This window comes from Mastacembelus armatus, chromosome 3, assembly GCF_900324485.2.
Source record: "Mastacembelus armatus chromosome 3, fMasArm1.2, whole genome shotgun sequence".
In the NCBI taxonomy this organism is placed as follows: Eukaryota; Metazoa; Chordata; class Actinopteri; order Synbranchiformes; family Mastacembelidae; genus Mastacembelus; species Mastacembelus armatus.
This window is the reverse complement of record NC_046635.1, coordinates 22,207,921-22,230,052: the sequence shown is the minus strand read 5'-3', so window position 1 is coordinate 22,230,052 and position 22,132 is coordinate 22,207,921. Positions and strand designations below refer to the sequence as shown.

The 22,132-nt window shown below is 39.2% G+C and overlaps 1 protein-coding gene across 5 annotated transcripts; it reads left to right on the top strand.

Annotated features, from left to right (window-relative positions):
• The first annotated feature begins 233 nt into the window (after positions 1–233).
• cyld (cylindromatosis (turban tumor syndrome)) lies at positions 234–19,153 on the top strand. Of its 5 annotated transcripts, none has more exons than XM_026293581.1 (17): positions 234–565; positions 2,036–2,536; positions 4,867–5,181; positions 6,743–6,848; positions 7,584–7,685; positions 8,280–8,396; positions 11,046–11,428; positions 11,673–11,838; positions 11,920–12,061; positions 12,657–12,779; positions 13,098–13,189; positions 13,348–13,414; positions 14,319–14,451; positions 15,584–15,692; positions 15,932–16,050; positions 16,438–16,654; positions 17,390–19,153. In XM_026293581.1, exons 2-17 carry the CDS (start codon positions 2,045–2,047, stop codon positions 17,572–17,574), a joined length of 2,868 nt encoding a protein of 955 aa, XP_026149366.1. In that variant the 5' UTR covers positions 234–565; positions 2,036–2,044; the 3' UTR covers positions 17,575–19,153. The 5 variants fall into 5 exon arrangements, with proteins under 5 accessions (XP_026149366.1, XP_026149365.1, XP_026149364.1 ...); XM_026293580.1 differs by having other exon boundaries at positions 1,994–2,536; XM_026293579.1 differs by having other exon boundaries at positions 1,977–2,536.
• Positions 19,154–22,132: the final 2,979 nt, after the last annotated feature.

Genomic DNA, 22,132 nt, shown 5'->3' with positions numbered 1-22,132 from the left:
TTTTCTCCCACAAAATATTCCACAGCAAATATTTGTTTGGTAACAGTTTAGCAGAGACAGCATCATCCGCTCAGGGCTACACTTCAACCTAACTACGTCTTCTGCCATTCATGGGAAAACCCCACAGAGTGGGACATTTGTACGGACACACTGAACAGCCAATCAGCGCTTGAGAACGAACCAAATATCCAATCACTGTCAGGCAGTGCGATGACATCATGCTTTAAGTTTCGTGAGGTCGTCTCCTGTAAATAATATATGTCATAGCTGTAGCGACACGCTGTGTTATTTCACTTATTTCCTATGGAAAACAGGTTTATTTAAATGCTGGTAGCAAACTGTAGAGGATGGCAGTTTTCTGCCAGCCCGTTTGCTGCTAACCAGCTCGCTAGGCTAACTTCACCGTAAGACTTGCCTGGTCAGGACGCTAGCGTTAGCTAGCCATTTAGGTAATCAGAGGTTATTGCAGGAGCTCGTCTTGTATTTAGAGGCCTGTATCTAATTAGGATGGACATTTGAAATGACAGTCATCTCTAGCCTCTAATTGGACTGACGCTTTTTCAAGGTAAGGCGTTTGTGTCGTTAGCACGAAATGTAAATGACTATGTGCTGCATTTGAGCTTACGGTACGTTACGTTAGCTACTTCCCTCTCATCATAGGCCTGTGACTGACAGCTTTCTCCTGGTGATGGCACACTGTTTCTCAGGCTGCCAGGCAAAATGCCAGCTTAATAAAACCAGTGATGAAATCGATGTCAGTGGAATAAACAACGCTGCAACGAACTAGTTTATGCGCGTGCCATGCGTCAAATTCATGTGAAATCAGGTCAACCATAGCCAGTTTGAAATTGCTTTTAATATTTTTGTTTCTTAACGTTGGGCTTTTACCTCTGTGTGTAGTTAGTTAATGTGACGTTACATCGTTATATTAAAAACATCAACCTAATAAACCAAGCTAATGTTGTAAATCAGCTTCTGCTGTCATGCTTGAAAAAAAAAAAAAAAAGACAGTGATGAGTTGTTGACTCACTACTATGTATTGGGTGGTTGATCCCCTTATCTGGAGTGCGATCAGGGGAAATCCATGCGTCTGGTATTAGTCTTTGCCCTGGGTCTCAGAATAAGCAAACTGTCTGAACTGTCAAATAAGTAGATATGAGTAATGTCATATGAAGTCTGCTATGATGACAGGCGGAGTACACTGTTAAGTCAAACTGGATCACAGATTTTTGGGTGAAAGTTTATCAGTTTATCAGATTTTATTTATGTAACACCATTCCTACAGGTTGATATAATCCAAAATTCTTAAAATGACTGACAAGCTGATAATACCACAGAACAAATCCAACATTAAAGGTAAATTATCAAAAACAATTTGACACTAATGTGTACAACATATAAAAGGCAGTACATGTGTAATAAAAAAACAAAAATAAAGAGATAAAAATAAAAGTAGATAAAGCAAATGTAATACAGTGCCAACCAAAATAAAAAAATACACTCGAAGCATAGTATTTGTTGCCACAGGCCCAGCTTAAAAGCTCAAGTAATCAATATGTGAAGTTATATTGTAAATTTGAGTCTCCTTGTGTGCCTATAGCTTTGCTTGAGGTCATATTCATTATTATTCAGAAATATTTACTTTACCCCAATGAAGTTAAGAAATGTTCATTCAAGGTTAGTAGTTTCTTTTAACGACTAATTAATGAAACTATCTTCAGTTGTCAGCATCAAATACTGTGCTGGTTAGTCCGTTTTGGTCTGTGCTTAGGAATGTGCTATGCAGTGGTACTAACAGAAATACTGTATGTTTGTTGTATTTAATTTAGAACTTTAGTAACCTATATGTGCAGTTCTCCAGTATGTGCTGCTGAATATATTAGTTGACATTTGCTGTTGGTTTGCCTGTCAGTTGGTTGGAAAATGCTAGTGTGCTTTTAATGTTTAACTGCACTTTTTAAATTATTTTTTGAAAGGTTATTCTTTACCACAGACCACAGGTCAAGCTTGCCTTGACATTGCACCTCCTGTCTAGCATGCAGCCATGAGCTCTGTCTTGTGGAGCCAGGAGAAGCCCAGTGGGGGCTTCAGGGAGGACTGGCGCTTCTACATGGTTATGAAGGAGTGTACGGTTGAGAAGCCTCCCCAGAAGACCTTGAGGATCCCACGTGGCAGTCTTGGTCAGGCCTGCCAGGAGCGCAACAGCCTTGGGCGAACGCTGCCTCCATGCAAAGGCAAGAAAAGTCTTCGCATACTGGACCAGACCAATGTGGTGCTGAGCCTGGATGAGCGGGATGTGTTGGAGTTGGATGAGAAACTTGCTGAGCTACTGTTCCCCATTACCAACTGTGAGGAGAGATATGCCCTGCTCCGCAACAAATCTCGGCTGGAGCGTGTCCATGATATTGACTGTGGTTCCAAAGTGCGTGTCCAGCTGCGCTCAGGAGATGAACCTCTGCCTGGTGTGGTTCGCTTCAAGGGTTCACTGCTCCCTGACAGGGCCCTATCTGGAATCTGGTTTGGAGTGGAGCTACTGGTGAGAACACTTGTATTTTTCTTTTCTCTTTTGTTGGAGATAATGACCTAGTAGTAGATGGGTAATTTTTCTTTCATCTAAGTTTATTGTGCTTGAGCCAGAGTGGTGGCTTGGTGGTTGGCACAGAAAGTTCCTGGTTCAAAACCCAGCAGGGGCCTTTCTGTGTGGAGTTTTCATGTTCTCCCTGTGTTTGTGTGGGTTTATTCCAGGTACTTCGGTTTCCTCCCACAATCAAAAAACATGTATGTCAGGTTGATTGGTTACTCTACATTGCCCATAGGACTGTGTGAGGGTGTGTGCTTGTTCGTCTATAAGTGGTCCTGTGATGGACTGGTGACCTGTCCAGGGTGTACCCCTGCCTTTCACCCTAAATAGGAATAAGCGAGTATAGATGGTGGATGGATAGAACTGCATGTGGAAAACAATATGTACAGATCTGGAACAAAATTTCAGGGTTTCATCTGGCATGAATGAACACCAAATCTGATTAATTCATTCATCCACTCATTCTGTACTGTGTGTAGAGTAAGTAAATACATACATGTTTGTTTATTGCAGCACATTGATTTTACTCTACTGAGACCAGCTGTTGTTTTCTTGTTATAGAACCATAGCTCAATATAAAGGCATTGGGTTGCACATACAGCTCTGTATTTGCCCTCTTTCTGAATTTTTTTTTTTTTTGTGAATTGGTCACACTTAAATGATTAAAATCAACAAACAAATTTTAATATTACACAAAGATAACCAGAATAAATACAAAATTCAGTTTCTAAATGATGATTTAATTTATTAAAGGGGAATTTGGACACACTCTTCTCTGTAGAATTGTTTTAATTTAGCCATATTGGAGGGTTTTTGAGCATGAATGGCCTGTTTAAGGTCATGAACTGATGGCCATATGTTCTCCTTCAGAATTTTCTGGTAGAATGCAGAATACATGGTTCCATTAATTATGGCAGGTCGTCCAGATCCTGAAGCTGCAAAGCAGCCCCAGACCATCCCACTACCACCACCATGTTTAACTATTGGTATGATGTTCTTTTTATGAAATGCTGTGTTTAGGCTAGATGTAATGGAACACACACCTTCAAAAAGTTCAGCTTTTTTCTCAGTCTTTCTTTCAGTCCACAGAATATTTGCCCAAATTTCTTGGGGATAATCAAGATGTTTTTTTGGCCAATGTGAGATGAGCCTTTGTGTTCTTTTTGGTCAGCAGTGACTTTTACCTTGGAACTCTACCATTCTTGCCCAGTCTCTGTCTTATTATTGAGATCTTTTAGCGTACTTCACTTTGTCAGACAGGTTCTATTGAAGTGATTTCTTGATTCGTCAACTTTGGGTGTGGCTGTGAAAATATAACTCTGGTTTCTAAAAGCTGTGGTTAATCACTGTTCATTCACGATTCTGCAAGGGGGTCTGGTGGAATAACTTTTTCACATAGGGCCAGGCAGTCTTGGACAGCTTTTTTCACTTAATAAATGAATCATCATTTAAAAATTGCATTTTGTATTTACTTGGGTTATCTTTGTGTTGTGTTTGATAATCTGAATCATTTAAGTGTGACATCTGCGAAAAAAAAAAAAAAACAGTCAGGAAGGAGGTAAATACCTTTTCAGGGCACTGCATACTTTGTATAATATTCATATTTTGATACCACTAATAGATATTTGTGTTTGTTTTAGCTACTGTACACCAGCAATTATATTTTTCTGGGCTTTTAAAGTCTACATGTCAGTTCAGCAAGAATGAAAGGAAAGGTGTACAAGAAAATGGTGAGACCAGAAATGTTGTATGTTGGGTTCTCTCTGGGAGTGATGAGGATGGATAGGATCAGGAATGAGTACATCGGAGGGACAACTCGTGTTAGATGTTTTGGAGAAAAAGCCAGGGAAGCCAGATTGAGATGGTTTGGACATGTTCAGAGGAGGGACAGTGAATACATTGGTAAAAGGATGCTGAGATTAGAGCTGCCAGGAAGGAGGCCTAGAGGAAGGCAGCCAATAGGAAAAGAAGAAGAAGAAAGTCTACATGTCAGTAAATAACTGTCACAGTGTGGGTTGAGAGAGTATTGTGTATCTGTATTTGAAAACCTTGAATGTCCTTATATATTTCTATAATGAAGTAAGGCAAGTCAGGTTCCTGGTGCAGTAATACATCATATTCTCTTACAGCTCTATGATGTTGACTTCTCTTCACTCAGGAATGCTGAGCAAGCAGTTTCTCTGTCTGCCTCCTTGCCATCATAATAAGTTGCTTATCTCTTTTAATGCTGATCTACCTTATGTTCTACACTTGTTTCACTTCTTTCCTGTAATTCCTTCTCCCAGGAGGAGGGACGGGGCCAAGGTTTCACAGAGGGCTCCTACCAGGGTCGCCAGCTATTTCGCTGTGAGGATGAGTGTGGGGTGTTTGTGGCCCTGGACAAGCTTGAACTCTGGGAGGATGATGATGATGATGAAACCTTGAGAGAGCTAGAGGTGGACCACATAAATCCGGTGGAAGAGGACCAGGACTTTCCTCCACTGGAGATCAGTTCCAGGGTTCTGGTGCAGACCATAGAGGGACCCGAGAGAGGCACTGTCATTTTTTGTGACCTGCTGCCAGGCAACGAGAGTCTGGGCTACTATGTGGGAGTTGACATGGTAAGTAAGACTGTAAAGACTGTATTGCAGTTAGCAATATGAATTGTTCAACATTTTGCAAAATGCACCTTCCTGATGAAGTTTAGATGACAAGATTGACAACACTCCCATGTCTGTACATGAAATAATAAAAAGCTGCTGGCTAACAGCAGCTAGCCAACGTATGTTAAGAAAAAATCTAGAGATGGCAAACTTAGTACGTGTGTAGAGGTAAAAAGTCTCTAGCAGCTACTCTTAAGCTCCCTAATTAATCAGCTCTATGTTGTTTGTTTAGTTTGTACAAAGGCCTGAGGGGTAGCAATGAAAAATTACCATTTTACACATGGATTCTGTGTTGGACTATTTCTTGATAGGTATCAGTTACCTCTTGTAGTCCCTGCTGGTTGCCTGGCAACAGGTTCTGATGGAGAAATTGTTTGGCATGGAGATTTTTACACTTTTGTGTGTGGTTTTTATATGGTTTAAACAAAGAGGATACAACATTAATTAGTGAGCTTCATAGGAAGCAAGAAAGAGATTTTTTTTTTTTTTCAAAATGTCAAATACAGTTAATTACCAGTGACTTTGCTTTGTGTAACCCTGCAAATGAAGTGTGTTCATACCAAAGTTGTCACACAGGAAGGAAAGTGAACTTAAGTATTATGAAATGTCAAAACATGTGGTTACTTCATCAGTATGGCATTTACATTCAGGTAGATTGCAGTTTATAGAAAAGATGAGAGGACATCATAATCACAACTCTATGCACAATCACACAAATGCACTGCCATCAGAGTAGCAGTTTAAATCATCATTTTAGTCTCTTTGGTTAGGGATGGGAGTGGGCAGAAATTCACAGATGTTCGCTTTAGTGCACAGAACATATTTGTCCGAGTTAATGTGGATCACAGATTTTATGTCATGACTTCTGTGTGTTTTTTTATTTTCTTTTTATGATTGTCCCCCTTGGTGAGGGAACATATCTTGTTGCCTGGGATCACAATAGCTGGTATCTATGACTACTGTTGTCAGGCAGGACTAGCATTGTAGTCATAGAGAGACTGAAACACATAACTGAAGCATTTGACTGCTGATTGTTAGCAGCAGCAGCAGCAGCCCACTCAGTACATCTGAGCCACCCACACACAAAGGCAAGGCAGTCACGCGGGGAGTGAGGTAAAGACTTAGTGCTGTATGACCCAACAACATGGCAAGAGGCCAGCAGGCAGCTGAGGAGAGCCCACTGCTCTGCCTCACTCTGCGTCCAGCCTCAAGCCTCGCCCTGCCTTCTCTGTGTAGTGGCACTGGCCTCATGCTCATCTTATCCCGCTGGAACAGAGTATTGGATTCCAAGCTAAAGAAGAGCAATGTGCTGGTGTTTACAGAAAAAGTAGAGCTATTGGGTGGAAGATCAATTGTTTAGAAGATGAGCTGAGCAAGTGGATCATCTTAATACAGAGCCTCAAGCTTAAAGATCATTTTTAGATAGAGGCAATAGCCCTTACTAATTACCAAGAAGATAACTAGGGGAAGAAGCACATGCCTATGGGTTACAAGGTTCTCATGTGTCCAACTCTTTCAGGACAATCCTATTGGGGACTGGAATGGTGTGATTGACGGGAAGCTGCTCTGTAATTTTGCCAGTTTGGAGCACACTCGACTTGTTCCCATTTGTGACGTAATGCCAGGTGAGTCATGTAGTGTTCGTCCCTGCTTTTATACCACGTGCATATCGTCAAACCTTATTGTTTTGCAAAAATATTCAGCTGTCCTTCTCTTAGAGCACTGAGAACTGAGCTCCTTCTGAGCAATCTGAATTTGTGTTTGCTTCCAGCGGGAACAGAGAGCCTCTTGTTTTGATGGTTCACTTGTTTTTGAAAGTCAAGTGAGATACTCAGGCTCTTTGTCTTCGACACTGGCGTATTGATTTGTTTACGTATGCTGTTGGTGGCCCCTGACTATTCAGACTTAAGTTCAGGAAATCTTGAAAATTAGGATTATTTATTTTGCTAATTTGCAAACAGGCTACATAAAGCACACATAGCTACAAAGCAAGGCTCCTTTAAAAAAAAAAAAAAAAAAAAAAATTCCACCCCCAGAACTGGTTATTCATTGGTTCCTAATGATACTGCACATTCAAAGTTGTCCTTTGTGATTGTTGGTATTTTCATTCATTCTGATGATTCTATTTCTTATAAATAGAGACTCATTAGACATTTTACTGTATTTAACTGAAAGGATTAAACTTAGATACAGCTGTTTTGCAAAACATGGTGTTCTGGGTTTTCGTGACAATGTTATTAAAACCGTGCAGAGTGACAAACTTCGAAGTGGGGTGTGAAAGACATTTAGTGCATGGTAGCCTAAGGCAGGCAGATGGGGGTATTGTGCCTCTAATATGGATGTATTTTTGGGCTATGCAGAATATTCCATGCAGGACCAAAGGCTGCAAAAGCACAGTTTTGCCCCCAGAGGCACCAACAGTGACAAGTCGTCCTCTGGCCAAAGCAAACCAAAGAGCAAAGGTACTGCACTGCTGTTATGATACAATCCCTAACGGACATAGCCACAGCTTGATGTGATCATAACTCTTAAAGGGGCTATCCATCAGATTGTCCGGTTGTGATTTTGGATATATAAAAAGCCGTCAAACTACGTATCTTTGTGAAGATTTTTGCTGTTTCACAAGTTTTGATTCCCCTATTCTAATTTTTGATAGAAGTCTTTTATTTGTTGCAGAAAATTCTTAAAATACAACAGCATGGTCAATCTTTCATGATTTTAGGGAAACAAACCCATGAATAACAACCCACTAAACATTTTTAGTGGAAAGTCCCTTTAAAAGATAAATATAACAGAACACAAATGATATGAAATTGTTGTTACAGTTGTGTTGGTTTGATTCAAATGGAATATGTCACCACCCTGATTTCTTTCTTGCTTGTGGAAACTTTATGGAGAAAACTGTCTCCAAACATCCATAAACATTTTTTTTTTATACCGTTTTATTTCCCTCAGTTGAAACTGTCCAAAAACATGCTCCCAGAAACAAATATGCACACACCCCACAGATGCTTATCTGTATGTGTTTGTTTTTCATGTACTTGTGTTATTTACAGGATTAGGTCATCAGTGTGGCAGTAGAAGCAAGTCTGAATTTTACTATACTTTAAATGGCAGCTCTGTTGATCCCCCCGTCCAGTCCAAATCCAAAAGCACATGGTACATTGATGAAGGTAAAATATGGTTACTCACGGGATGTCAACCATCTTACTGGCAAGCTCCTGTTCACAGCAACTACATACTAATTGGTCTTACCAAGGCACACTTAGTTGTTTTATAGTTGCATTTAGAATAAATATATAATATACTCAGTTACTGTGGGTCATTCTAATACAAGTGTTTTGCAAAACACTTGTGTTGACAGTTGTAGCAGTTGGTAAGGCCTTAATGGGTTCCTGTTTCTCCCACCTGCTTAGAACATATTGGTACATGATCATTTTAATAATAAGTGAATTTTTAATATTATTTCTAATTATGTGACTTAAGGTTTCTCAGAATTGTAAAATAAATAGTTGGAATAAAGTTTTCCACAATACGATGGAGAAAAATATTCTTAATATTTTGCATTTTATACTTTTTATGGTAAATCTCATAATATTTGAAACCAAATCTATGAAGATATTTCTATACTTATTTATAAGGGATATGTTTACCATTGTGAAAAGATCATGAATAAAACTGTATAATTATTATAAGGTTCTGGTAGCAGCAAGAAGTTACAACAAACATTAAGATTATGCTCCAACACACCCCAACAATTAGTAGTTTGTTACAGTAGCTTGCTATAAAGACCTCGTCTCGTCTTCCATCACCATTTTAGTATTACATCTCAACTGCATGGAGTATTTGGTGTTACCTAAGGCTTTTAATAATGCTCAGTGCTACAAGTGACTCCTTAACTTGTGTTGTGTTGTTTTCTATGCAATTCTATTTCCAAGCCAAAGCATTGGTAAAAGCCTGTAATTCTGGTGTCAGTAGTGTCAATCAGCACTTTTTTTTTTTTTTTTTTTTTTTTATAAAAATAAAATTCCACTGCTCCTTTCTTCACTAGTTCATGTCAGTTTTGAAGACTCTGGTGAGCTTTTTAAACATCAAACATATTAGACTCACTCAGGATATTCAGTATTGTCACACTGGGGATAAACCCCTAATGGGTATATACATAGAATGTACATAATGATGATTTTTCCTCAAAACCCAGAGACTTGCCCCAAATTCCCAGAAAGTAAAGGAAAAAAAAGAAAAACAAGACACAAAAAAAGTTAGTTATGTGCCTCTACAGTTAGAGATGTTCATCCCCTGAAGTTTAGGAAAATCATAATCTTTTCTCTGTTTAAAAATAATAAATCAAGGCCTGCAACAGTGTTTCTATATTGAAATATGCCGTATCATTTACTGTTTGTATTGCAGAAATGAGAGGTCGGTCATTAATGGCTGGTTTCACAACTGCTTGCTCATCCTGTGAATGTGTAATCATTTTCACCTTCCTCATGGTCACTTTTGGGTTATTTTTGTTAATGGTTAAAATGCTTTAATTCCCCTCATGAATTCAGTGGTTCTCCCCATGTGGGAGTAGTTTATGTTGGCCAGCTTATAATTTTCTGTTTCAGTATACATGCTTAAAGGTGAGTGACACCCAATTCAAAGATTATTTGTCATGGCAGTTTAGTCAGTACTTGTGATCCTGCATCCCTCTGTCTAAAAATCAAAAAATTGAATTGTTACACCACTCATTTGCAAGTGCCACTCAGAGGCAACAAATACAGAATATTGATAAGGCTGTTGTGTAGCATCTGTTCTAGCTAACAGTGTCAGTAAAGACAACAGACACTAAAATGCTGAACAGAAACACACTTAACTGACTAGAATCTGTTAACCCTGAAAGCTTAATGGGAGATAATTTCAGTGACCTCTTACATCTGCTAAGGATAATGTGAATATCTAGTTTTTGTTTTTAAGTTATTTTCTTACACAAAACACAGTGCCAGATTTGTTTTTAAATTTAATCCCAGTGACACCACACATTTCTCCACTTTTAGCGTTAGTGAGAAGTATATACACACACACACACACACACACAGAGGAAATTGAGGTACTTTTCTTCTGAAAACACATGGTTATGATTTTAAATGTAATAGCTGGTGTTTTAAAAAGTGTATTGTGTGTGCACACGCTCATGTGCCAGCCTTTAAGTATAGTGCAGCATTTTGTGATCTGTGTCAGATGGGAAAAGGAGTGTGCACACTGTGCCTCAAAGTATTTTCACACTTGGGCTAAATATTTGAATCTAGAAAACTAGTAAATCATTTATTCAGCACTAGACAACTGAACAGTATACTTATCAGAGATACCTACTGATTTATCAAGAAAACGAGTCAATCAACTGCATACCAGTTTCTCTTAACTGTTGCAAATCAGTATTTATATTTTTATACAGTATAGTGCACGACTTCTTTCTGTAATCATACACGTTGTTATCCCTCAGCAGTAAATATGTTAAGTTACCTTGAAACACAGAGATAGTAAAAGGTTTTCACATTGGAGTCTCTCAGCATTTTAAGGCGAATGTCCACAGTTGCTAGTGTGCAGGCTCTTCTTCCTACAGTTTGTGGTATTATAGAATGAATCAGTACCATCTGAAAATCATGTTTTTTGTCCATCTCCGTTGTTCAAGTGTTCACAATCCAACACGCTTTCAACCAGAAGGGGATAAACTGGGCTTCTCAACTCATCTCCACACTCGTAATCACATCCTGCAAAACATGATATGTTTTTACTGTAAAAAGGATGTTAAGTTTTGGTTTCTGGTTTCTCTCCTGCAGTTGGGGAGGACCCAGCCAAGTCACTTACTGACACGCCCCCTGATTTCAACCAATCCTCCCCGCCCTCCAGAGCTCCGCCCTCTTTATCAAGTGACAACAAGTTCCACTCTCTGCCCTTCAGCCTGAACCGGAAGACTGGGCCCACTGACAGCATGAGTCATGGGCCTCTCTCCCTCTCTGTCCAGTCTGTGATGGGAGAGCAGCCTGAGTCCCCTTCTCCGGCTGCTCCTCCCTCGCCACGGCCTCCGACGCCTCCTCGGGGACAGCCAGGCCTGGAGGTGGGCTCTCTGGTGGAGGTGAAGGACAATCCCCCTCTGTGTGGTGTCATTCGCTGGGTGGGCCTCCCTCCTGGCCTGCTGGAGCCTCTGGCTGGACTGGAGCTGGTGAGGCCATACTGTAACAAAAAAAAAGTGTGTTTTTATGTGGGCATCTGTGTCAGACCAGTCCTTGGCACAGTGACTTCTAAAATTCTGCTGCACAGTTACAATATATCTGCTCAGTCACAAGTACAACCTAAAACAACAAATGAAAGCCCAATTTTTTTTTTTTTTTTTTTTTTTTTTTTATCGAACACACATGCAGTACCTGGCAGTAACTGGATGGTGTAATCTTGACCATCTCTTTTAGGATGAGGAGTGTCCTGGTTGCACTGATGGCACCTTCAAAGGTACTCGTTATTTCAGCTGCCCACCCAAAAAAGCCCTGTTTGTGAAGCTCAAGTGCTGCCGGCCCGACTCCCGCTTCCCATCCCTTCACCATTCCTCCAACCCCATAGAGCGGTGCAACTCAATAGGTGAGTCAGTATATGGGATACGAATTATTAAAGGCTCCAAATGAACTGTTCCCAAAACCTGTAATGTGTGTTTTTATGCAGCATTTGGGGGTTACCTGAGTGAGGTAGTACATGAGAACACGCCTCCCCGCACAGAGAACGATGGACTCGATGTCATGGTGGGAAAAAAGAAAGGCATCCAGGGCCACTACAACTCATGCTACCTGGATTCAACCCTCTTCTGGTCAGCATACATTTAGTCTAAGAGTGAATACTTTATCTCAATGCATGTCATTTTATATTTGCATCTGATTCATATTGATTGACTGTATAGTGCTTCCTCAGCCAACAGTACTGTGTTTGCCCAGAGGCAGAGGCTTATTAGTGAAGTGTTTTGACTTTGCCACTGGCTGTGACAGGAGAGTGCATTCCAGGTGTGCGCTTGCTGCTGGATAGTGGCACATCTGTTGTTTCTGCCAATACTGCCAAAGGGCCACTGAACACAGCAGTCATTCCAGACTATTCCCCAAACTACAGGAAAGTTATTTAAATAAGCTGTGACCAGAAATTTTAAATCCTAGCTTTAAATGTGGCCACAAAAAATTTCCAAAAATGTCCTAGAAAAAATTTGATTAATTGGCAAGGTTAGTTTAAGTTTTTTTTTGATTAATTTTCCATCATATGTATGTTTTCACAATAAATATTTTTTATTTTATTTATATATATATCAGTACAGGGAAAATTAAAAGGAAGGTGGAGGTGTATTTATATTATTATAATAGGTAATAGATACATTCATTATTACTTTTAATCCCTCTGCTTTATATTCTGCGCTGCAGTCTGTTCTCCTTCAGTTCTGTTCTGGACACAGTTCTGCTGAGACCACGATCAAAGACTGATGTAGAATATTACAGAGAAACCCAAGAGCTGTTACGCACAGAAATCGTCAACCCTCTGCGCATGTAAGTTGTACTGGTTTATTGCATACTTAATCTGCTGCAAGTTTTTGACATTGGCACATATTGTAGGTTTTGAAGTGTTGTCATCACCTGTTTTAGGCATGAGTTTTTTTCTAAACCTTGTAGAGATGTTTTAAATAATATAAACACAAATAAAAAATACAAAACAGACCCACGCAGCATTGGATCTGGAGTATTTTCAGTTGTATTATCTATTTTATCAGATCCTGAACATAATGTCTAATGCATATTTCACTATATTACTGTCACTACACATGGCTATTTAACTAGCATGTGCCTTCCTCGGTCTTTGTCCTCTAGACATGGGTATGTGTGTGCCACTAAAGTGATGAAACTAAGGAGAATCCTGGAGAAAGTAGAAGCAGCCTCTGGTTTTACCTCTGAGGAAAAAGGTGGGCAAATGAGACAGATCATTTGTTCAGAACTGTTGTACACTCTCATGTTATTGACTTTGCAGTTTTTACAGTGGCCGTATTATATGGCAGAATTTATATGGGAAACTTAACATCCAAGTTTCTAAAATCTAATTTAAGCCCACTTCGTACTGCAGATCCTGAGGAGTTCCTAAATATACTTTTCCATCACATACTGAGGGTGGATCCATTGCTTAAACTAAGGTAAGGACCAGCTAAAAAAAAAAAATACACAAAAAACAAAACCTCTTTGGGCTACATTTAGTGGCCACAGTCATAAGAGATATAAGCACAGTCTGGAAATGATGTATTGTTTGTTTCTTTTTTGTTTTGTAGTATTTTTTAAGTGTAGGCTTTGTAGTGTAAAACAAATACCTGAAATGGTTTAATTATATTACTTTTTACGCAAATTATACAGCAGTGTGACATAGAGTGATGAATATGTTGGTGATTGTCACTGCAAACCAGGCTCTGCAAATATACTTCTAAATGCTACTTTGATTGACTGCATATACCAGACCATGTCTAAATCTGCATTATTTATATTTAGTCACATAAAGTTTCAGTTCTGCTTCTTTGACCAGAGATTGAATAGCAGGCAACAGACTGTGTGGGTGACGTGGTTTACTGTAGGAGATTTTTTGGTAATGTAAAAAAAAAAAAAAAAAAAAAATCCCTCCATTGTCAGATTAAAGAATTTCTGCAATTCAGATGAGGTGAATTAATAATATTTATCTACCATTATCCATAGTATTTCTGTAGTGAAGCAAAATTTACCAAAACCCTGGTCCATCCTTTCATATCAAAACAAAGAGGTGGCAAAGTCAGAGGCGTAAAGCCTAGCCATGTACCATAACGTATTTAGACTCATTCTGACTGACAGAAAGAAAGGTTTGTCTGATGTTCTTGTTTCACTTTAAAAGGTCACAATGAAATGAGTCATCACTGAATGGATGATTGCATTATTTGATTAGAATTTCACAGAACACTGGTTTAACCGTGTAACCCTGCCAGAGTTATAGAAATTCCACGTGATATCCTGTTACCTTTGTCCTGTGAGAAGATGTGAATAAAACTCAAAGATAACTGAATAGACTTCATTCTCCAGATCAGCAGGACAGAAAGTCCAGGACTGTTACTTTTATCAGATCTTCATGGACAAGAAGGACAAGGTTGGAGTTCCCACGATCCAGCAGCTACTAGAATGGTCTTTCATCAACAGCGACCTAAAGTTTGCAGAGGTGAATTGAATTCTGTTTTATTCACCTGGTTAATGAGTACATTGAAACTGAGTCCGTGCAGTCATTCCAGTTTGGTAACAGTTATTCCCACTGGCTCATGGATAACTACATCACATATAATCAGATCTTTGAACCAAAACGGAGGATAAATAATGTACATGCTTTTTCTTTTTCAGCTTATTCAAGTCTCAGCTTTAGTTTGAGAAGATGCACATCAATTACATGAATATATTAGATATATCCCTTTTAACACATGGCGCCCAAAGTTACAAGGTTCAAAAGTAATTGCACAAGAGAAGAAAACAATATTGAGGCTAAAAAATAAAAGCAAATTACCCTTGTAATTGTTGAAACCGCAATGCCAGGTTGCAATTCATTAAAACATACCAGTAAAAACCCAGTAGAGCTCTGGAACAAAGTTCTCTGGACTAATGAAATGAAAATGAACATCAATAAAACTTATCAAGGATCGTGTGGAGGGGAAAAAAAAGGAGCAGCTCATGACCTAAAGTATAGCAGCTCATCTGTAAAACATGGAGGTGTTTCTCTTAAGACCTGGTCATGTATGATTGCTAATGGAACTGGTATACTGGGATTTTTTTTAGTGATTTCACAGTTGACAGAAGAATGAGGATTAATACAGAGGTGTACAGCACCATTCCGTGTGCTCATATTCAGCCAAATGCATCAAAACCCATTGGAAAACATTTTGTCATTCAGCAGGACAATGATCCTAAACATACAACTAAACCAACCAAAGACCCTTTTAAGGTGGAGGTGGAATATCCTGGATCAGAAGCTGATCACCTGATCTCAGTAATATTGAATATGATGATTTTGTTTGATTGTCCAATTACTTTTGAACGTCCAAAATTTGGGCACTGTTTGGAATAAAAATGCCACTTTTTCAAAGATTTAAGTTTGCCTATTATATCTGTTTGTTTTAAAGACTTCATTTTGTATGTTTGCAATGTGGTGGATATTAAATCCACTGTGGAGACTGTATACTGACGGCCCCTTGGCTAGAGGTTTCAATTCTTGTGTGCACTGAGCTTTACTGATGTGTTCATGTTGCTTTGTTCATGGCTAAATATGTTTTCTCCTTCGTTTTTTTTCCCCTGACCCCCTCCAGGCTCCGTCTTGCCTTATCATCCAGATGCCCCGCTTTGGCAAGGACTTCAAAATGTTTAACAAGATTTTCCCCTCACTGGAGTTGGACATCACAGATCTTCTTGAAGACAGTGAGTTTTAGCTAATTTTTTTTTTTTTTTTTTTTCAGTTGTGGAAGTATTGTGTGTTCTTGCCGATCACTGGTGATTTAGACCTATGTGGCATTTGGTAATAAAATTTCACGGAGTTGTCACTGCAGCTCAGCTGAGATGAAGGAACCCTTCTGTCTTTCTTTCAAACCTGCTCTTTTGCTTTTTAAAGTACTGCACAGAGTGTCAGCTGTAATAAAGGCATGTGTTTTATTATCCAGCTCCAAGGGAATGTCGAATCTGTGGAGGCCTGGCTCTCTATGAGTGTCGAGACTGTTATGAGGATGGGGATATCACTGCTGGCAAAATTAAACAGTTCTGTGAAAAGTGCAATACACAGGTAAACAACAGAGGGCATTATTGCAACACTAGCTCAACAAAAAGTGTTAAGTGTGTGTCAGGATGATCCATTTGGTGGCGCCAGAGCCAAGGGAATCATACTGTCTCAGGTAAAAAAGTTTATGTTACAGAACAGTGGCTTCTACAGTAGGTTGTCACACATAATCTGTTCCTTTTTTAAATTGCCAATAGTGCATTTACTGGAATAATATTGGATTTATATGTACTTTGTCCATCTGGCAGCATGAATCCTCAAATGTACTTCAGAGTTTTTATTTTCTGTTATCTATAAACATATATAATGTGTTACATGGCACATATGTGTTTACCATTAATAGAGCCACTGTTAAGTGGCGGTAATGGTGTCCATCTGCCTGTACTGATTTAGGTTCACCTCCACCCAAGGAGGAAAGCCCATCGGCACAGCAAACTGTCTGTCCCCAAGGAGCTGCAAGAAGGTACGGGGCGGCAGGGCAGTTTTCCCCGCCAGAGGATGGAGCTATTTGCTGTGCTGTGCATCGAAACCAGTCACTACGTGGCCTTCGTCAAGTACGGCAGCGCAGATTCTGCCTGGCTCTTCTTCGACAGCATGGCTGACCGTGACGGTGGGTGTCATAGCCTTTTGATGTTGTGTTTGTAATGAAACCGTGATCCTTGAAATGAAGTAGTTATCTAGGACATGTATGGGCAGTTGCAACAGTGATAAAGGAATTTCACAGTACTTATTTACGCTAATGGTCCTCAGGAGTCCCAGAATAGACTGCTCTCCATTGTCCATAATCTCCACACAAAAACAGTTATGTTCTCTGAATGACTGTAAACCTTTGGTTTGTGATTCTGTAGAAAGACCGAGATCAGCTCCAGCATCTCTTTTAAGCATACTGTAATTAGTTCAAGTCTAACCTGGCTATTTGTATTGTAGCGATATGTTGATTAGAAATGAATCTGCTGATTATTTTTTCACAGTCAATTGATTTGATCAGTGAAATGTCAGAAGATAGATCATGTGAGGCAAAGAAAAGCAGTAAACATTCACAGCTGTTGGATGTTGGACCTAGGTAGTGTGTGCTGTTGCTTAAAGAATGAGTCAGACAATGAATCACTTATCAAAATGGATTATTAATTTTTGTCAGTCAGTTGATTAGGTATTAGGTTCATCTCTCGTTGTAATTTATTTAATCATAACAGCCACTAGCAGTTTCTAGAACAGTTACTTGGTGTATTAAATACTGGTCATCTATCATTCAGAACACCAAGAAATAGTTTAACTCTGATATACTTAGACTTTGCTGATACAAATTATGATGTTGTTTGTCCTGACTGTGCATGTCGTTCTACAGGAGGGCAGAATGGTTTCAACATCCCCCAGGTGTCTCCCTGTCCAGAGGTGGAGGCATATCTAAAAATGACCCCAGAGGAGCTACATGCCCTGGATCCCAAGAGCATCCAGGGCCAGGCCAGACGCCTGCTCTGCGACGCCTACATGTGCATGTATCAGAGCCCGACCATGAGCTTGTACAAGTAGAGTTCTCTCCCTAAACCCCTCCCCATCCATTCCTGTCCTTCAGCCACATCAACTCACCATCCCCCAGGACAGGAGATTCCCAGAAAGACCAAAAATTAAAAATGAACTAAAAGAAGAAAAGCTGCTTGCCAGCAGGGGTGTGGTCCAGAGTTAACCCTCTCACCCCACCTCTCCTCAATACCTGCCCATCTCTGGCGGTTAGAGAGATGGAAGAAAGGGAAAGAAGCCTATTTGCACTGTGCATTAGTTGAAGTGTTGTATTCTACATGTAGTCCTATGTAGCTTCCCTGTGTCTCACAGCTGAGCATTGGTGGTGGATGATGAATTAAAGGTTGGAAGGAGGAGAAGATGGGTGGGAGGGCATGTTCACGAGATTGCGGCTGACAAAACATGCAACAAAAACAAGCTGAGCTAGTGGGAGGACCTTGGCCACCTCATTTACCTTAAGAAAAGAGGAGTCCTGCTATTCTTAATCACTGTAAAAGACAGGAGCTTTCCATAACGCCACATTAAGGAAGCAATGCAGTGTGCAGTCCTCATCAAACCTGTGTGTACTGGTCTAAAAACCTGTGTAAAATCTCTTAGTAGCATAAACTCTCCAGGTAGAAACACCACCGGTATAGATGTCAACCTATGGTGCAGTCGCATTAACAAAAGAGTATTCTGCTCTTTGTGAATCCATTTGCATATTTCCCCATGATGTTGTGTAGATGTATTTACACTTTATGTTTTGCAGAAACAGATGTAGCCATTGTAAAAGTCTCATGTTTTACTGCTCAACCAATGCTGCACTTTTGTTCTATCCCAAGTGGATCTATCAGGAAACATTTAGGTTTTGGTCTTTTTTTTTTTTTTTGTCTCTTTCATTGGAAGTCACAGTGAGTGCTAATTTGTTGGTTGGTAGACATCAGAGTTTTGTGTTACAGAATACAAATTTGCTTCTCTTCTGTAGCTGTAAAGAATGGTCTGCATTGCTAATGCAGAGTAGATGCCAGATAAATGCATGAAGGGAGACTTGTACAATGGCTCCTGTTGTAAAACTGGTTGGTTGAGCACTCCATGCATTCATAGGGTCAATGAGGTAAAATACTGGCTGTTTTCTTTAAGAGTGTGTGATGTGAAGAATTTCACATGCAGTGTTTTTAAGTGTCTGACTTATTGTGTTGATGACTAAACTTAAATTATATGTTATGTTTACAAAACCTTTTCTCTGCCTGTCATCGCAGGTCTGATCTCCTATGGGTGAAGAATGTGACATGCATTGTTTTCAACCATGGCCCACATAACAAAAGAATTGTGATCAAATATTATTATTTATTGTAATCTAATCATATTACCAAATGCTGTCCCTTTTTAAGAAAACAGGGTTAATAATATAAGGGTTGACTACTTGTCCTCTTTCACTGCATATTGAAGTGAGTTTTTGTAGTTTACGCTGTCTTATAGCAACTACTGAATGTTAATAGTGACATGTTAAACAGTGTAGGGCTAACAAAGAATGGGAAATGAAGAGGCACAGGGCTGGTAACCTTGAGACAACACATTTATATATTTAAATAAAAAAAAAATGTAAGTTTGATCCTTGATTCCATTGTATTCCACTTTTAGAGAGTACTTACAAACTAGAGGTCGATATATGAAGTGGTTGTTTTTAATCATAGAACCTAAAGTTGGATCAAATCAATGAACTGCAAGTGTTGGCATCAGCATTATATTTTTCTTACATTACAACTGAAGGCCAGACAAGCATCTACAGATGTTTTAAAAATTTGATTCCAAATGAGAACTTCCATTTCTCTGTTTTTTTTTTCTTTTTTTTTTCCTCCCCTCGCTGTCCCAGGGATTCTGACAAAGAACTTTGCTGTGTTGAACTTTTCTGCACTGCTGAAGCTTGTCACTGACTGGAGCTGTCTGTTCTCTATGAGAGAAGTCTCAGATCAGACGATGAGATTTTTTTTTTTTTTTTCTGTTGCATCTGTACAATATAGACATGTAACGGGTGGAAAATTGTCAGTGGTGTTCCTGTAAATGTTAACAAAATAAAGCCTGTTTTTAAGGCTAGCTAACATACTGTGAGTAAATTTGACAATGGTAGCAGCACTGTTTGATGACAGTGACTGTGTTTGTGTAAGGGCTGGGTGTACTCTTATATACAGACAGTGACATGTGATGATGAAAGGCTACCATGGGGCATTGGTAGTAAATAGTACTATACAACTGTAAGTGAATATTGCATTAAACTGTACTACACAATAGGTCCTTGGTGGATATGAAACATATACTATACCACAACGCTGTATTGGTTAAAATTTGCAAAATTTAAATTTTTGATAAAATAATTGAAAAATGTATAAGTTACTTAATAACTTTCTATTTTACTTTGACCAAAAACTTACTACTAGAATACTGCTGTCACCACATAAAAGTAAAAACCTGTAAGAAATGAATGGTGCTGCTAACCCAAATTTCCATTTTAAAGTACATCTTAATACTGGAAGTGCACTCTGAGCAAATTTTAGTCTGCATAGTTTTTTCCTAGATTTTGTTGGTGATGAAACATGACAACAGGTACATAAAACTTTTAACTTTTAAATCTCAAAACCTGTAGGAAACAAACCTTACAAACAAACGTGCACTATAAGGTATTGGAGGCTGTAGCAGTAAATCCTTGCCAAACCTGGAATTCGGGTGTGGTTTTCAACCTGTGTGTTACCCACCCCCTAGAAAGATCTGGCACTGCCCTGATAAGATTACTATGATCAAGCCCAAATTAGGCCTCTGAAACAGTGATCATCCAATGTAATCATCATCCTTGTAAACCTAAGACAACAACATGATCACAGCACGTTATGCTTACAGGAGGATCAGAAAGATTAAGTCAGACCTATAGTCTGTTTTGACCACTGGATTAGTTTTCTATCTGCCCTATATGTTCAGATTAAATGACCCAATTCCCCATCCAGCCTCTGACAAAAATGATACCCCCAGACAAATCAGCATCTGCCCCGCAGGAACCCTATTCCACACCTTACCTCGTTTAGTTTTTAGTCAAACTTGAAACCAGCTTAGCAAGCTGACTTCAGAAGTGCCAGATAAGTATTTGTCAACAGAACAGCTGGCACACAATGCCCTCTTGTAGCTTTATGCCACAGCATATGCCAGCCGCTCGTAGCGTGTGGTAATTTAGCCGGGGCTGGTTCTACAGGAACAGATGGGCTCAAGTATTGTTATTCTCACTCCAGCTCAGGGCCCCTGGGGGGAATCACTAAATAAAATCAAAGCAGATGGACCTCTCTGGGCTAGGCTGTGTTTATGATAAACAGCCAGTACAACCAGTGTCCATCTAACACCTTAACCCCACCCTCCACACAAACTAACAGGAAACAGGAGTACAGTAGTTTATCCTCACCTGCTCCTGGGCTTCAACTCTTTATTCACCAAAACAGCAGGCAAACCCAAACAGACAGAAGACAGGAAGTACATTATGACTGAACCTGGAAAGTTTCAATAATTTCTCCCAACCACAAGTGTTATTTTTTTTTACCTTCTGACCTTAAACCGTTAACGTTTTCTCAAAACAGAAACTCTTATTTTGGTGCTGATGTAGAAATATCTGCCTTTCTCACTGACAGAGGACTGTTTTGTTCTTTTATTAACCTTGCCAAGATTTTTTCTATTGCTGTGGTTCTCACATCCAAGCCATGAGCACAGGCCTTGGTGGCGGTATGGTAATATGGTCCCCCTGTTGTTCCACACTATGTGGGAATGCAGGTCAGTTCTCACTACAGCATTGAACTCCAAATCTACTTACATTTCCATGGGAAAAGAGAGCAATAAACAAAGAAATTCTATCAGTGCAGAAGGAAGGTAAATGTTTAAGGCCATTCAGACAACAGGAAAGCAGTGATTTCCGGCGCTAAAGATGAAAAAGTCGACATCAACTCAATATACCACTTAGGTGTTGTTTTAACTCCATCATGATAACCAGTTTTATTTAGTGTCTTCAAAGGTCAGTTGCTGATGAAGTCAAAGTAGTGTAATCAACCTAAATGTTTATAGCCAAAAGTATTAACTCAGCAGTTACTCAGTCACTTTAAGCTATATTAAAATCTTTGCTTTAGTTTTTTTTTTTCTTCAGGCCTTAGAAGACAGCTATTTTTTATCATTAACTAGATTGTTTTTTTTTTTGTTTGTTTTGTTTTTTTTTTTTTTTTTCGTGGACACATGCCCCTCCAAAATTGCACCCATTTAGCCTATCTATCTATTAAATTCATTAGTAGAGAGTCACAAGCGCCTCTGGCCTGAATGTTGTCAGGACACAAGATTAACATTTCTAACTCTTATTGTTGTCTCTCGCTAAAGTTAGTGAGTGCACTTATCTTGAGGTTGTTTTTTTTTTTTCAGTTTTAAAACAGCCTTTTGTTGTTATTCTTAAACTATAGAGAAATCACTTTAAGTCTGGTTTTATAGCGACGAAATTTCTAAATTCTAACACATTTTGGCTGCTGGAAAATGAGTATTAATGACAAAAATAACAACTGTAACTGGCTCTTCATTC